This window comes from Phodopus roborovskii, unplaced genomic scaffold (genome assembly GCF_943737965.1).
Source record: "Phodopus roborovskii unplaced genomic scaffold, PHOROB, whole genome shotgun sequence".
In the NCBI taxonomy this organism is placed as follows: domain Eukaryota; kingdom Metazoa; phylum Chordata; class Mammalia; order Rodentia; family Cricetidae; genus Phodopus; species Phodopus roborovskii.
In genome coordinates this window covers 1,122,144-1,139,974 of record NW_026125052.1, presented here as the reverse complement: position 1 = coordinate 1,139,974, position 17,831 = coordinate 1,122,144, and the positions used below count along the sequence as shown (strand labels likewise).

General features: G+C 39.9%; 1 protein-coding gene across 1 annotated transcript in view; it reads right to left on the bottom strand.

Annotated features, from left to right (window-relative positions):
- Acaca (acetyl-CoA carboxylase alpha) overlaps positions 1–17,831 on the bottom strand; it is a 263,758-nt gene that overhangs the window by 28,064 nt on the left and 217,863 nt on the right. Inside the window, exons 46-50 of the mRNA XM_051183059.1 lie at positions 11,281–11,424; positions 10,644–10,764; positions 6,487–6,583; positions 3,658–3,754; positions 2,345–2,480 (exon numbers count right to left, since the gene is read on the bottom strand). Of these exons, the coding sequence (XP_051039016.1) occupies positions 2,345–2,480; positions 3,658–3,754; positions 6,487–6,583; positions 10,644–10,764; positions 11,281–11,424 (595 nt within the window). The remainder of the gene's footprint in view (positions 1–2,344; positions 2,481–3,657; positions 3,755–6,486; positions 6,584–10,643; positions 10,765–11,280; positions 11,425–17,831) is intronic.

Below are 17,831 nucleotides of genomic sequence, written 5' to 3'. Positions count from 1 at the left end.
GCACACAACAAATTGACATGTCTCTTAGAGGTGCTTGTTGTGACTACAGAAGCCGACATAAAAGCAGTTAATAGAGTTTCTATTGCAAAGATTTATTAACCCTTCCACACCACATTGAGAACAGGGTCTTGCTATGACCTCAAACTTATGTCAATTCTCCTGCCTCAGCCTCCCAAGTGCCTTCAATGAATCTTAATTTTGTTTTTAATGTTTAGCAACCAATAAGGGGCTACTACCAAAACAGACAGCAGAACTGAAGCTTTTGGTAGAAGTGTCAAGTCTGACCTCTAGGGAAAGCAGGACAGGCAGGGTGACTTCTGTCAGTGTGTCAAGAAGAGCACATTTCAGTGCCCTGCACTGAAGTCACACTAAGGAACAAAATCACTGAATTATCAGGTCTCAGCATAAAACATGTAGCAAAGGAAGCGAGAGCCAAGTGAAACTGAATGCTAACTGCATCTTACACGTATGACCAGAGTGTTACCACCCCTTAATCCCAGTGTCCATGTGGTATCCTCTCTTGAATACCCTGGTATTTTGTTTATATATTACAGCTTTATCACACTAGCCAAAGAACATTTTTCTTGACTTGATTCCTTGAGGCATTAACTACTTCTGACATATCTGTTTTTTTTCAGAGGCAGATAATAAAGTTGCACATAAGTAATGAAGTAAAAGTGTGCAGCACTGGCACTCCTTTCTCATGGTATTTTCATAAAAGAGTCACCTTTATATTAAAAAAAAAGTACAGAAGGGGCTGGTAATATGATTCAGTGAGTAAAGGTGCCTGCCATCACATCTTAACAACTTGATTTGGAATTGTAGTTCCCAAATGATGGGAGAAGAGAACCAGTTCCCACAAGCTGTCCTCTGACCCACCCTCCCCACAACCAAATATAATAATAATAATAAAAAAAAGTAAACAAGTGTGGCTGGAGGGATTGCTCTGTAGTTAGAGCATCTATTTCTCTTGCATTGAACCTGGGTTTAGTTCCCAGAGCCCATATGTTGGCTCATAAACATTTCTAACTCCAGTTCCAGGGGATCTGACATCCTTTTCTGGCCTCCACAAGCATACGTGTGGTATACAAAAATACAAAATAAGCAAAATACCCAGACACATTAAAAAAAAAAAAAAAAGGTTTAAAAAAGTATATAAGCATTAAGCTGTATGTGTAGTCAAAGCCTTCTCCAGGAAAAGGGGCAAAAACAGTAACAACAGCTCTTCATTTTCCCAATGAGGCCCAGTAAGCGTATATCTTTGGCAAAAATGGTGACTGCCTCTCACATGGATAGTAACCTACAAGGGAGAACTCTCCCAGAGTGTTCCTCCCTTGGAAAGCAGAGGCACTCCTGCTTGAAGCTTTATGTAGGCTCTTTATGGAGAGTTCGTCACTCCATATTTCTATGCTCTCAGCAATCTCAATCACTATATCAGCTTCTTCCATTTCCCACACCATCTATTCCTGAGGTGAATGAGGATGCACCCAACCACATACTCTCACAGGCCGTAGGTGCAGATGCTGGCCTTTGCACAGCTGTGGGTATCTATGTCTATCCTTATATGGGGTAATCCCTTTTGTCTTTCTCTGCACTGTCCACAGTGGCTCTGTTCATGGAGGGGTTTTTATTTACTGATGACACTGGCTGCCTAATCACTAAGAAATTCCCATGGCATGGACTAGAGCCTTTATAGTAATGCTCTAATCTGCTGGAGCTACTGGCCTAGGGCTGTTGGTGGATAATAAAAGATACCACAATTACCACAAAGAACAGCTAGTCTCTGGTATAGAATTTCTTCATTTTCTTCCAGTTACTGTTAACTTCAGAGTACATCCTGGTCAATGAGAATGTTAGAGTGATGTGAACGAAGAACACGTAAGTGAACAGGTGGAAACCAGAGAAATGCTACTTCCCAGGACCACCAAAACGGTCTAAAATCTACCCATGAAAGCCGAATCTTCCAACAGTAGCCCACCTACACAATACTAGATTGTTATGTAATCTTCTGTGAAATTAGAAAACATACCTTTTTTTGGGGGCGGGTATTTGAGACAGGGTTTCTCTGTGTAGTTCTGACTGTCCTGGAACTTGATCTATAGATAAGGTGGGCCTCAAAATTGGGACTAAAAGCATGTACCATCATCCCCAGCTTAGAAGACATCTATTATTGTTCCAGTACCTCAGAGGGAACTGTCAGGTCACAGGTGATGAGCTGTTAGCACACCCACAGGATCTCTATTACTTACTCTCTGCCAACAACCCCCACCAGGCCCTGCCCAGCAATCACTGATTCCCCTTGAGCCCGGGGCAGATCATCACTTTCTTCCAGTCCACTAGTCACCTTTCATTCCACCAGAGAAGCCTCTCCAGTTGGCAAAGACCATTAGAGGTAGCCCTTCACGATTGAAGTCCTTGATAGCCTGATAGGTCTTAAATGCAGAGTCTGGGAACCAAACCTGGCCAGCCTGCTGGATTATCTGTTGGGGAACGGCAAGGAAAAGCCAGTTAACATCAGTTTGAAGAACTTCTTCCCCCAATTGACCAAGCTGTCATTTATTAAAAATAGTAAATCCAAGATCAAATCAACTAAATTAGAAAGCATTGTTCATCATGACGATGACCCTGAAAGTGAAAAGGAAAGGTGCTGGTTCTCTGACCCTGTTAAACACTCTTTTCTTGGGAGCCTGAGGGAGCCTCACTATACCATTATTCTGTAGACAAAAGAAGGGGTTGAACTGCTTCTCTCAAGCAGTCATAGGAACCCTTTTCAAAATAACTCAGTTACATCACTATATCTTACTTTCTTTTCTTTTGTCTAAATATGTACATGCAGGTGAACATCTATGTATGTGTGTGTGCATGTGAAGGCTAGGAATTAATAATGGATGTCACTCTCAGGTCATTTTTTTTTTTTTTTTTTTTTGAGACAGGGTCTCTCACTGGACCTTGCCTCCCCAATGATGGAATTACAGGCATGTGCCATCACATATAATCTTTTCGTTTTTAAACGTGGGCTCTGGGAATCAAACTGAGGCCTTCATGCTTGTATGGCAAGCACTTTATTGACTGCACTTTATTGACTGAGCTATCTCCCCCGATCCTATACTACTCTTCCAAGCATGCCAAATATACAGTCTCCAAGTCCCTTTAACCTCTCTGGTACTGTAACTAGTCACCAGATAATTTTTATGATATTGCTGAGGAGTCTTCTTATTGTTCTCCTTCGCCTCTCCCTTTCTAGATAGTGACAAAGTATGAAATAGTATTCATCTTTAAGGAAAAGAAGGGGGGGGCTATAGCTTCTATATCTGGCTCTCAGGAGACTATGTTATCACTCCTAGGTATAGCTCAGAGAATCTGGAACAGATGAGCATCAGTGCCCATTGCCTCTGTTAGACTAGCTCCCAACAAAAGTCCAAGATTACCACAGAGGCCTGTTTAACTTTTCACATACAACTTTATTTGCACTAATCTAGAGCTATTTTGAAAGTGATCACAGTGTTCTATAATCATTTAAGGTGGCTGCCACCCTTCCCTCTAAAATCTGGTGGCTTGCAATACTCCCAATATACCTGTGGGCACTGTAGAAGGGAAACAAACTCCAGGCACAAAGGTACTTCAAGCATAGCACAAGGAGTATTTGAGGTGACCAACCTTGGCTTCAGAATCCAGGTTTGCAGGATCAGCTGGGATACTGAGTTCCACAGTTCGGGTTTCCACAGCAACTACTCCCACAGGTATTCCCCCTAACCTGGGGTCGGGGAGGTGGAGAGGGAGATGAGCCACACAGGAACATAATGCATGTTAATATTATAATTAGGCATGTATTTTTCATTCACACATGAACACTGGAAGCAGACAGCAGGGGAGGCTCTGACACTTCTAGAGGCTAAGTGTGAGATATCTGGGGTTTGGTACTCATTTTGAAAATATGGAGGAAAGTCCCCTCGCACTTATTCATATTCTAAAATGCCCAACAGGATAAATTCATACTGAATGCTGTATTAGGGGAGACTCTACTTCCCCACACATCTACTTCTGTGGTTGCCAAATGAAACTTCCCAGTTTACTGTCAGTCATCTCTTGATGGTAGGATACAGCCTGAAACTGCTGGCCTTATGGGATAGAGTTGTGGCAGTTAAACAAGCCCCTGCCCTTTCTTCAGTGGAAAAGGACAAAGAGACAGGAATAATTTTTAGTAATAATATTGGTGAACTCTGTATCAGAACCAGATACATAATTTCAAAGTTTGAAGCTTCTGCCTATATATTTGGTAATAATCTTCAATATTGGTCCTCATTAAAATTTCCTAGAACAAATCAGAGATGAAGGGAAGAATGAAGAGAAACAAGAGGGTGATGTCCAGAATCATTTATTCTGGAAAGTGTGATTCCATCTTCATTGTTAGTTGCTTTCCTCTAGGCTGGGGATAGGCTGGGTTATGCTCTCATTCCCTATGACATGTCTGTAACAAACTTTTCCATGAAGGATGGTCTTTGGTTGTTATATCAGCTACTGGAAATGGATTCCTTTCATCACAAGAGACCTAAGTGGAACTGAGTGGAGACCACCCACCACCCCCTTGTCACTTGCCTGCACTGAATCAGAATCAAAAGCCCTCTAGACAACCAGACAACGAGCAGTAGGTACACAGGAGGGTTCAGAAATATTTCTGTTCACAATGATTAACAATCCAACTGGAAACTTGTAATTGCAAAAGCCACCCTAAATCGGTAACTTATAACTTATATATTAGGGCCCATGTGACCTAATAAAGAACATCTTTATCCGAGTATTACAGTTATTTATTGAAGTTGAAAACAGCTCAGAACAACTTCTGTTTTCTATTATACTTCATATAAATTTTATCAGGCTAGCACATGAAGATGCTACATCTTGTTTTATAGTGTGTCCCTGGACAAGGTGCCATGGAATAATAAAAGACAATTTACAGCCAATAGCACACATATTCCAAACATACATACCAAAGATGAGTTTTGGCAGCACTTACAGTAACAATCCCAGAAGAATACATTTATATTTATTTCTTGAAATGCCACTGCCTTTGAAAGAAGCTAGCTCCATTTGTTTTATATACTTCTGAGCATGTGTGTGTGTTTGGAGTAAGAAGCCCAGAACTCATCAGATTGAAAGAAAGGAAGAAGTCAGAGTGAGTGTTGGAATAAACAATAGCTGAACTAACCAAATCTAAGCTTGACTGGTCTTGGTTGCAGAGTAATCCCTGTTCTAGTCTTAAAGGTAAAGTATTGTTCTCTTATATCCCACAGGAAGATCCTAAAGACTAGCAAAGTTTGGATTTGGAAAGCTTAAAGGTTGTCATGTATTTTATGTACAGGAAAAGTAAAATAGAAGAACAAAAATAAATCCTCAAAAACCCAGGCTCTGATATAACATGAAACCCTGTAACTAGCTGTATGCCTCACTCCCTCAGCAGGAATTTTACCTACACAAAATAATTCTCACAGGGATGCTGTAGCTAGGGGTGAGGGAAAAGACCTGACACTTGAAAGAAAACGAGCAGCTAGTTTCTGAGTTCCTGTCTCACATGACTCCTATTCAGTGTCACAGTGGAAGGCCCTGTCTGTGGGATTCACCATCTGATGGCTCCTTGTCAGTGGCTGCATGAGGCATGCTGACCTGATGTACTGCAAGAACCACAAAGCCTAGAATTATTTTCAAGGCTAGCATCTAAATCTCAAGCCAATGTGGCATGTTGGGGAATCTTGAGCAGGTGCCTCTTTTCACCAAGATAAGAAAAACTGATTGCCCCCTGGAGGAAGGTGAGCCCCTGATGCAGATCTCTCAGGCAGCATGTCTGCAGCACAGACCTAGATTAAGATCAGCCTTGGCAGGTGCTCGTTATAGCAAGCACGACAGATTATTTTGCACAGAGCTCGCTGTTGAGTGAAGCACTTCTTAGAGTGGGTATTAAAATTTAATAGAAACTTCAATTTCCCACTTGAAAATATAGGTATCCAGCAACCTATGCCAGCTTATTTTACTCACTCCTGCTTCAGATTAAAATAAAAAAAATTGTTCAACTCAAGTCTGATTCTATTCCAATACAATGAAATATTGTAAGTCACTTCAATAGACATGATGTCAGAAAGAGACTCCTCTCAGGGTACAAGAAGGACCATGTGGTGTGTGCTCCTGAGAGAAAGCAGTCTTATGGGGAGGATCTGACTGATGATGGCTATTGTAGTGCAGCTTTGTGGCCCCCCCCAAGGAGTTTCTCTTGAAGGAGTATTAGAAGGAAATACTGATAAAATCAGCCTTTAGCTTAAGCACATCATTAGAACGACACATTGAATGGCTACAGGGACCAGCAGGCTACCTTGGCTATGGCTACTAATACTCTTAGAAAACTCACACAAAGTTTCGCTGGTGAACACTATGACCCTTCCTTCCCTATTTTTACTTGGGAAGAAAAAGAGTTTCCAAAACAAAAAGAGGTCTTACCTGGCCCTACCAACCACCACAGTCTGTGCCCAGGGCTGCATAATTTCTGAGAAGGATCCATAGTCAAAAAATCCACTCAACCATTGGCCTTTCTGGGCTGTGAAGGAAAAGGGATGGGGTGGAAAGGAAATGAAGAGCATAAAGATAGTTCACCTGTTGACAATGCACTGGGCTGATGAGTTTAGGGTGGGACTCATTTTGAGGAGTTTGTTGTTTCTAACCATATTATAACAGATGGAAGCACTAAACAACTGAGTGCTTATCTGCCTTCAGAAATCATCCCCTATTTCACTTGCTAGTTTACATGGAATCATTTATCAGCAAAAGCATCATTTATTGTTAAACGATGGGGCTCAGCTAGCAGAGAGTTTGCATGCCTTTATTTAAATAGCTTGGCTTTTTTTTTTTTTTTTTTTTAAAGATAACCACAAACATTTGTCAAAAGGCAGCCAAGTCATTAAGGATGTGTTTTTAAAATGTTTATTTCTATTTTAAAACTTGCCTGACAATTTTGTTTGATTTCACTGATTTTCTTTTAATGGGAAGATGAAAACATAAGTATTAGTGATCAGATGAAGACTCAAACTTGGAGGCAAATAAGAGGTTCAATCTTTCTGGCAGAAACGCAACAATAGAGACTCATTTTATTTATGGTTGACAAAGTATATAATCTTTCTACACGAAGAGCCATGACTACCTGCCCTTGATAGAACAAAAACATAACGGTTAAGATGTATATACATATATACACACAATAATATCACCTCCCTTCCTCATCTAGTTCCATATACTGGTAAAGCATGTAACTTTCACCATTTTAGTTTAAGACAAAACTTTTGTTTCATAGGCATGAATGTTTGACCAAGTGCCCATAAAGGCTTCGGCAAACAACTATTTCCTCATTTGCCCTCTCAGCTCACAGTTTCTCAGTGATTCTTCTAATTTGAACATGGCCCTCCACCCACTAAACCTCAAGTCTAAAACCAATTAAAAGTAAAGATCTGAGCAAGCTAACCTCTGCTGACTTAAACAGGACAGAGAGTGTTTTATCAAGACTAAACTTGTAATTACTGTGTTCTACATTCCTTGCCTCTATGGCCCCAGTGTAAAATGTGATCATCCATTTCAAAATTATCTCTCTATCGTGAGCCCAAAGCTGATCGTTTAGATTCTGGTCTCGTGTTGGGCGTCAGTTTGAAGAATATCACGGCTCTATCTCCTCTAATAAATGACTTTAACTTTTCACCTAGAAGATATCTGCTTTAACTTATCATAGGGAATCATCTGCTTTCTTTAACACTTCCACTAAATTAAAATCTGAAGTCACTTGATTTGGGAGCGAGTGTTAGCTGCACCTAGACAGCAGGATGAATTACTAGAGAGTCAATGAAAAAAATATTATCCAAAACACAAGAAAACTTATTTATCCCCAATTTCATTTTACTCTGTGGGTCTTATTAATTACGACCTGGGTAATGCCCATCTGCACATGCACTTCTGTTCACCCTATGAAACAAAGCTGTTTTGCTTTTTGAGATAATATTACTCAGGCTAGACTTCAAATTGCAATCCTTCTGCATCATCCTCTTAAATGCTGAAATAAATGCATATATCACTATGCTTTGCAAAGAGCCCAAATTCTGATGAAGGTTCTAAACCAAAGTGGTTCTAGTTTCACCAAGTTATTGAAATTTTAACTTTATATGCCTGGATCATTTTATGATATTTACTTTGAAGATAATGATTTGAAACTATAGAATTAATTTCAAAATCAGAACATTTACTTGTTTCAAAACCCTAGGGAGCCATCCAGAAGTATCTAAGTGGTAGGATTCTTTCCTGACTTCAGTCTCCAGTATCCCCACAACAAAACTGCCCTGCCTTATGTACTGACTAGGGAAGAACATTGGCTATGCTAGCTGGACTTGATGGTCCCACAAGGAAGGCCACTCTAGCTCAGATGTAGACCGGGATGCCACTGGGATGCTTCCCTATGTTTCCTGGGAGAACACTCACTGAGCTTTGTTCTGAATTTAGAGGAGACCTACTTAATTCCCAGAAAAGTCCTGGGTTTTTAAGGCCAATCACTATATCAGACTTATGGTTCTCACCATCATCATCATGTATAAAAATAATGAGAAAAGAGGACTATGGTGATTTTTCTGCCTATGTAATTTTACTAAGCAATTTTACTAAGGTTAATAAGAAAAGAAATAGGAAAAAAGAAGTATGGTTATAAATTAAAACTAACAGAGCTCTCTTGATATTTCTGGAATATCTACAGTTAGACATCAAGATGAAGCTCCGGCATCAAAGTAATAGCTGTGGGATCTTGCAAACATAAGATATGTATATGGAAGTGCTTTTACATCAGACTCTACCTTGAGTGACTTCTATCAAGTCTTCCATTTCAGCAGAATCACAATGACCCTTAATATGGATGTTTTACCCGAGTGTATGTCTGTGTACCAGTGCATGCCTGGTACCCAGAAGTCAAAACAGGGTGTCTGATTCTCATGGATCAGGAGTTACAGGAGATTGTGAGCCACCATGTGTGTGCTGGGGATTGAACCTGGGTCCTCTGGAAGAGCAGCCAGTGCTTTAACTACTGAACCATCTCTCCAGCTTCTGCAACCCATTCTTTTATGTACAGTGTTTTAAAAATGAATAGTGATAATAAACATGCAAGAAAGAACAAATACATCCTAATACCACTTGGAGAAAATAGGGGTCAGGTGTGGTGGGAGGTTCATGCCTGGAATCTCAGTACTTGGCAGACTGAAGCAAAAGAATTTGAAAGTTAAAAGCCAACCTGGGCTATATAGCAAGTTCCAGGCCAACTGGGGCTATAAACTAAAACCTTATCTCAAAAACAAAACAAAACAAAACCAAAAAAAAAAAAAAAAAAAAAAACAAAAAAAAAAAAAAAAAAAAAAAAAAAAAAAAAAAAAACAAAAAAACAACAACAACAAAAAAAAAAAAAACCAAAAAACAAACAAAAAAAAAAAAAAACAGTAAAACAGGCCACTTGGGGCTTTACAAAAGGAGATTTTCTGCAATTGTCAAGTGAATTAACAAATATAAATTTAAATACATAGAGCTATTCATTTCTTTCTGCAGTGTGTGAGCGTGTGTATGTATACATTTCCTCCCATTGCATGGGAGGAAAGAGGACACCTTAGGTGTCATCATCACTCAGGTGCCATCTACTGGCCTGGAACTATAGTACACTAGGTTGTTGCTGGATGGCCAGCAAGCCCAGGGATCCATCTGTCACACCCCCAACCTCCACCCCATGCTGAGACTACAAGCACATGCTACCTACCATTCCCAGCTATTGAAAATGAGGGTTCTAGGGCTAGAACTTAGGACTTCTTAAAAGCATTTTATTATCAGTACTGTTACCAGTATCATAAGAACTTGCGGGTGGTATTTAGCAATAGTTTGCTAAGAAAAGTATAGCTGAATTCTACGTTTAAGGTTTAGAGACACTGTCTCAAGGTAACTCCATTAATCTGTCTTCCCCCACCTTTTATTTTGGAAACATGGTTTAGCTATGCATCTTGGGATATTTGAATCACTATGTAGGTTCAAGCCAGCTTTATACTGCTGGTGATCCTCATGCCTCAACCTCCTGAGAGCTGAGGCTGTAGACATGTATACTAATTGTTGGCTCAATGCTTTTTTTACACAGCAGCTGGCCAGGGAGTCTGGTCCTTGGCCGTGGATGTAGCTCACTGACAAAATGCTTATCTAGCATAAATGAGGTTGAGTTTGATTTCCCAGAATCCCCACACCCACCATCACAAAAAGGATTCTAGTCCTATAAGACAATGATTTTATGGCTTATGCCAAATTGTTGAAAGCCTTTTAACCTACTAATTTCCTTAGTAACAATAAAGAATGAATTAGTAGTAACAAAATTAGTGACTACACCAGTTGTAGCTAAATGAGTGAATAATAAAGCTCACTTTTTTTCCTGTTTGTTTACATTTTGGTTTTTTACATTTTCTTCATAGAGTTTTTTTCTTACATCTTCCTTATTTCTAGGTATTTAGCTCCAATTTCTTAGTAATATGCCTTTGTGCTAGAGTTGAATAGTGACTAGATAGACCTTGACAGTCAGAATACCACGAGGCCCTTAAACACATACATACTTGGGTGAGGACGGCCTGCCAGCATCCACCGAGGATCATATGGGGCCTTTGTGGGAACAAACTCGATGATTCTATCTATAGGATCCTTGGAATTCAGGAGAGGAACTGAACTATGCACGCTCTAAAGAAAGATTGAGAGAGGAAGAGCATACCCATCAGAGATGTCAGTCTCACACCTCAACTCAGCAGCAATAGCTACAGACAAAGGCAGTAAGGCCCACTACAGAACTATACCCAATGGTCCCAATCATCAAGCAGAAGCATCCCAGTTATGTGTCAAGGAACATAAGTAACATGCACAGTTCCCAACTCTCATTTACAAGCCTGACACACAGTGGTGCATTATGACCTGATCCACTGTGCCCTTGCTCTTTGAGAAGCAAGCCCCTGGAGGACAAACAGCTACTACACACAGGGAGGAAACTCACAAGGAAGGGAAACTTAATATTTGGGGATGTGAACATATAGAAAACAGTGGGGCTTAGTGAGATTACAAAGGTATTCTGAAGGTAGAAGGTAAAAGACAGCTTCAAGAGGAAAATCTACAGGTTTCAGAGAAATACTTTATGAAAAATTATTCAAATGGTACCTCAAACACAATAAGCTGTGGCAGAGATGGTGGGCAGGAAAGACTCACCTTAGGCATGTATGACAGCCAGTGTAAGACTGTGAAAACCCCCTCAAAATCGTCACAAACAGTGCAATGGGTAACCCCATTGTTGTGCATGATCTGGATGCCTCCAAGCTGATTGTTGGAGGTGTACACTTCACGGCCAAGGACCTAGACAAATAAGCAAAGTAAAAAGACATTTGTGTCTACAGATAAAACAATGTATACTATTTCCTAATTCTAACTAATTTTTTTTTCTTTCCTTCACCAGACAAAGACAATCCTATTTTTCTGTACCTTGTTCAGAGGTACTGTCAGGACTTCCTTTCTTAAAAGAAAATTTAGAAAACAAAAAAGATCTTCAACAGTTATATACACTGCTGCAGTTTTAAAACCATCAAGCTCTCCCTTTCTAGAAGCTACCACAAACATGTGCAGAAGACTTTAGTTCTGAGCTGAAATTGTGGTAGGTAGGCTGGGACCCTGGGGGGACTGGCTACACACATAAGCATACTTGATGTCTATTTTGAAGAAATGCTATAGGGTTGGGTGCCTTATTTTTCTAAAGAATTAGCTTTTTCCTTGCATTTGAATTTTAAAGCTGGCACACTGTCTCACTCCCCCATCCCTAAAGCAGGCAAAATCCTGAAGCGGCTCAAGACACACACACAAAACCCTCTACTCCAGTCTCTTTGTGTGCTGGGTGTGAGGCTGTGATTTATTTCCCAAGCCTGTGTTCCCTCCGAGGACTGGTAAGGATTCAGGCCTCATCCCAGTGTCTTTGGAGGACTTTAACCCTTGTCAGGTTGGGGGCACTTACAAATGGAAACTACAAAGTTTCCTTTAAAGTAGAAAAGAAAAAGAAAAAATATTCTTGGACTTAGAAATTGTAGGGTTTCATTTCTTCCTGAAGATTGGTTAATAATTTCTTCCAGGGAGGGAGGTTTTCTGACCCAGCAGATGGAAGTCAGGAGGCCTGATCACTGACTATTGCAAACTGCTGAGTGTGTAGTAATTGCCAGTCATCTAGGGTAGCCCTGGAGAGCACTAAACAGTTGTGGAGTGTTCACTCTATGTTCTCTTTTCTGTTCCCTCTCCTCTCTTCTAAAAAACAACAACATAACTTTTTTTCTTACTTACTTTTATTCATTTTCATCGTCATGGGAGAACCTAAACAAATTAAGGGCCAGCGAACTCTGCCTATATATTTTCAATTGGCCATTTCTTATTAGGAGCTTGGAGAGGTTCCCTTGCATGTTGGGTCAGCTCCCTACATCAAGACCTTCCAAAGACCGAGCAAGTTGGTGACCAAAGTAATAACCTCACTGTGATCCTGCAGGCTTTGGTTCCATTTAACTTTAGCTAGGAAAGGCATGGAGAGTTTTCTGAAAAGAATATGGAGAGAAAACTGCTCTCCGATTACTGCTTTCCTTGATAAGGAAGCAGAGAGAACAAGCCTTTCCAGGCAGCCCTAAGCCAAGCAACATGCTGGCAGCTCCTTTGAAGGAGCCAGTGAATAGGGGAGACCGTATCTGACCAGTGGGCTGCCATCCTCCTCTCCGTCTGTCTTTAATCTTAGCCCAGGCGCTGCGGCTCTTTTCTCATTCTCCTGCTGTCTCTTTCCATTTGCCCTCTCTCTGACTGATACACTGATCTCTCGGTCACTCGGCTTTCTGCTCTACTGAGTCCATATTACTAATAACACCTCCGCCACGGCCAGTTTACCTCATGAAGGCAGGAGCACATCATTACAAAATAAACTCATAACTTTGACATTCTAGCAAATACATGCCGTTTGTTATTTTTATGGCTTTAGTCTTTCTAACAGGCAGAGGGCATTACATACCTGTTTCATTTATATCTTTAAGCGTGCATGCACAACACACCCTTGCACATGCACTACAAAACAAAACAGAACAAAAAAAAAAAAAAAAAAAAAAAACCAATACAAATTTCTAAAGCAGTCAGTTGATGGGGGCTCTGGTGGAGGCAGAAGGCCCTTCATTCAGGGAGGCCATGCTCTGATCTGACTCTGGTTTTATGGCTGTCATAAACCCGATGGCCCACAACTGGTCCTTCTGGGACAGACTGCTTCTCTGCTAGAAGTCATTCAGTGTGATCAGCAGTATTTTTAATTATTAAAATAAAATTGGAAAGGAGAAATGAAATAAAAAGGAGACATAGTGCTGACCCTGAATATCTGATATTCACAATTTATGTCAGGAGCCGATACTCCCTGTTGCATAGGAAAAAGGTATTTTTTGTTCAGAAACATTATTTTTGGTCCCACTTCTAATACTTAATGATGTCTAACCACGAGAACACTGAGCAGTTACAAAACTAGCAATGAACCCATGAAGGACCAAGCTCAGACAAAGGAATTTAAGATGACCAAGAACAGCTTAGTTATTTAAGTGCACCATCTTAAATGTCTTTACCCTCTTTTTGATGAATTGAAAAGGGCATCCAGAACCCAGCAACTCCCAGAGGGGTTCAGCCACATACCCATTCTATACTAACTGTTATTTTGAACCCAGAGCACACTTCTTTGAACCCCAACTCTACAGTTTCAAGCTAGGAGCAAGATTCAGTAACTTAGTACGTCTTCTCACTCCAGTTCTGATGTTTTGGAAATGTTTGGGAAAGCACCAGCATTGCCACATTTTATGTCCTCTGGGTTCCAAAGAAGCCCTATGGCTCACCACAACTAAGAACATCATTTCTGGGCTAACAAGTGCTTATCACCTGAGAAAATTCATTTAGTTTATTAATGAAAGAGAAATCACAGAATAGGCTAATAGGGCATCCAAAGAGCCATTTCTGACCAGTGTTAGCTCGGGAAATGGGGGTGAGATAGAGATGGAAACACAGAAATGCAGCCCTCGGTTAATGATAAACAAATAGCAACAATCACAGTTACTCAACAATCAAGAGAAAACAGTACCCTTGGTTATCTTCATCTGCCTGTAGGTTTGCAGTATGCATCAGTGAGATGAGTGACGACTCTCACAATAGCTACTGATTTGTAGGGGTCATTGCTGCCTCAACTAGTTTTAATGATTTTAGAATATTTCACAATGAAAGCTCCAACCAAAGAACCAAAATCTTGACCAGGACAGATTCCATTCTGCCCAATTCTGAAATGATTATGCAGTGATAGTCAAAAAAGTCCTACTGGCAACTAAAAGGTAGAAAGTACCCATAAAGAATCAGGGTTTTTTTCAACCCTTGAGAGAAAGCTATGGGTCAACAGTCCTCACCATCATCATATTTTCATCAAGTAGGTGGGCTTCATTTGTCACTCATTTAAACTTTGACAGAGGCATTTCTGTATCAGTCAAACTCCTTGCAATGTTTTTGATTCCTGAATCATTCCCCTCACATTTTCTACCACATGATACAAACTTCTAATTTATTTGTCTAATAAGTACCTACTACCATTTGAACCTAGAGACATTCAAAAAGGCACTCCCGAGGTCACCTTTGCCCTCTAGCTCTAAGTGGCCAAAGTAGCACTATGAAATAACAAGAAAACCACCATTACAGGGTCCTTTGCTTAGGAATGATCAGGCCACAGAACTAAAGGGCTAAATCTGAGAGCAAAGAGGATCTTCATCCAGTCTTGCTATGTATTTAAGCTTCATTGAACACTCCACTTATTGTAGTTGGCAGACCTAAGAATTAAAGTATCTCATGAAAGCCAATGATTAGTAGAGATGCAATTGTTAAAGGTTTCACCAAAGGTGCTATAGAGCCTGCAGAAATGCTGAGATGCCTAAGAGCTATAAACGAATGCAGTCAAACATCCTAAGGCCACTGTTGCTGCTGCTGCTTATCCAGAGACACTGCAGACAGCTCAGGTTTACTACAGCTGACAGGCAATGAAAACAGTCTAATATACTGCCTGCTCTCACCCTTAAATCCCTTTTTGGAGATCAAGATAAACACATTCTTCCTTTCCCCAGTGCTCTAGACATTTGACTGAAGTGGCAGAGTACTATGATGGTTTGTGCAAATGAAATCACTATGTAGTACTGAATGAGTATAGTATTTACTTATCAGGGTATTTGTCAACAGAGGTGTATATATACATATTATGTATATATAGATACATAATATGTATATATATTAGTATTTTGGGGACCTTTAGAGTTATATGTAAATATCTGCAATCGTGTAATAATATGAAAAATAATAATAGTGCATATTAACCATGAAATAAAAAAGGAAATCCTCATGTTTCTTCCCTTTTTAACAATCCTTGGAGAGTCAGGGCATTTATGATTTTAGGAAGGAGAGAGCACAAAATTCCTCCAAACCTAAGAATCAGGCTACATAAGCGGAGTCCCTGATTCAATCCTCCCATGGTATTTCCATTCTCCAGAAGGTAAATTTACTGAGCAATCATCATCACTGGATGTCATGCATGATTCTAGGTATTAAAGTCACTCTGGGATGTTATTGATAAAGGACTGGGAGGGCAGAAAGACATGAGTAAAAGCAGATGGAAGTAGGGAAAAAGTGGTAAAATAGGGACAAAAGGAGAAGGAAGATTAAAGAGAAGAAAGGAGTAGGGGAGAGAAAAGAGGAAGGGGAAGAAAAAATGGCAACAGTACAACTACTCAGTGCTGTTAGCATCCTCCTTGACCTGAGAGAAGCACATTTTTAAAAGCTGACATGTAATTCAATCTCCAATTAACAATTCTAAGCGGCACTGCACATATTACTGTGTAAATGTTTCTTCAGGAATATATCCACAGTGAATGGAATTAAATTTCTTGGGAGCCAGGGACAATACCTCTGTGACCAAAAGTATTTGGATGTTACAAAATACACAGCTAAAGGATTATACTTCTTTCTATACCTTTTTTTGTCACGGCTAGCACTGGCAAACTGGGGAGTTAGCTGGCAGATGGTCGATTAGGCTTGGGGTAAAGAAGAAGCTCAATGATACACACTGGTGGGTAGGGCAGCTGATTTGAGCCATAGTTTGAGTCAAGATAATCTCTTGACTCTCTCAATAAGAAACAAATTCTTCTGTGACCCAGTTTGCTGAAGAATGAACTTGGACAAAGACTTGCTATCAGTGGCAGGAAAAGACTTTGATTTTGTTTTAAATGTATTTAAAAAAACAAATGTCTTGCTATGTAGCACAGGTTGGCCTCAAACTGACCATCTTGTCCTGGCCTCCCTAGGGCAGGTGTGTGTCATCATGCTCTGACAGGAAAGTATTTAGCCACAAGGACACAGAGATACAGACCCGAAAAAGTACTGCAAGACCTCTGCTTATTGAAAACACAAGTAGAAATTCACCAGCAGGACAATAAGTAATTGAAAGTGGAATGTGTAAGGGACAGAGACTCACTTATAATAAAAAGGGATAGAGAAGATCCATGGATAGTTTGCCTGTCAAATATTAAAGAAAAGGCATAGGTTTCCGGATAGAAAGTTGACTGCCAAAAGAAATCACTCATCCCAGGGACCCATCAACTATGCATTCAATTAGTTAGAGACATAAAAGTGCTGACATTAATCAATTCCAAATATGGAAATACTTAGTATTTTAAATAAAGTCTGGTTTAGAGCCAGGTGAGGTGACTCATGCCTGTTATCCCAGCACTTGGGAACTGGAGGCAGGACAACCAAGAGTTCTTGGCCAACTTCAACTATGTGAGATTCTGCCTCAAAAGAAAACCAAGGAGGTGGGGAAAAGGCTGGCTGATTGAGGTATAATTTAATAACATAATAAAGTAATGAAGTAATAAAAGTGTTCATTTACGGTGAAAAATTCTGTGACACTGATAAACGTAAATATATACTCACAACCAGTACCACTCGCAACCAGTACAATGACATGGGATCATTTTTATTATTGTGCTCCCCAGTGCCCTCTGCCCACTTCTGACAACCACTGACTTCATTTCTGCTCTGTCCGCTATGCCTTTTCTAAGACAGAACATAAATAGATTGAGAGTGTGCAGCATTTAGAACCCAGCTTCTTTTGGTTATCATAATGAATGCATCATATTCATTCATACAGTCCAAATGGAGGTAGCTCCTTTTCATAGCTGGGTGCCACAACTCATTCGTTTGTCATGTGGTTGACATCTAGGTAGTGTCAGTTTAAGGAGAGATTATAAAGAAAGCTGCTATAAACATATTTGGAGACAGGTAACTTCTGGATTGGATGGTAACTGTATAGTTAACTTAATAAAAGAAACAAAACCAAAAATAATTTCAAAGTAGTGATACCATTTTGCATTTCTTTCAAAGGTACACAGAGTTCTAGTTATTCCAATCCTCATCAGCAGTTGGAATTTGTCAGTTTGTTAAACATTAAATTTTTTTTGTGTGTGTGTGGGATGTATCTCATTGGTAGAGCACTTATCAAGCATGTATCAGGCTTGGGGTATGATTCCCATCACCATAAACAACAAAAATCTGCTATCATTTATGAAAAAAAATGTAATACTGTAAAATTTGGTTTTAATTTCCCTAATGAGTGGTGACAAACATAACTTCATGCACTTATTTTCTTCCATCCTTAAACATCTTCTTTTATAGAGAGTCTATTCAAA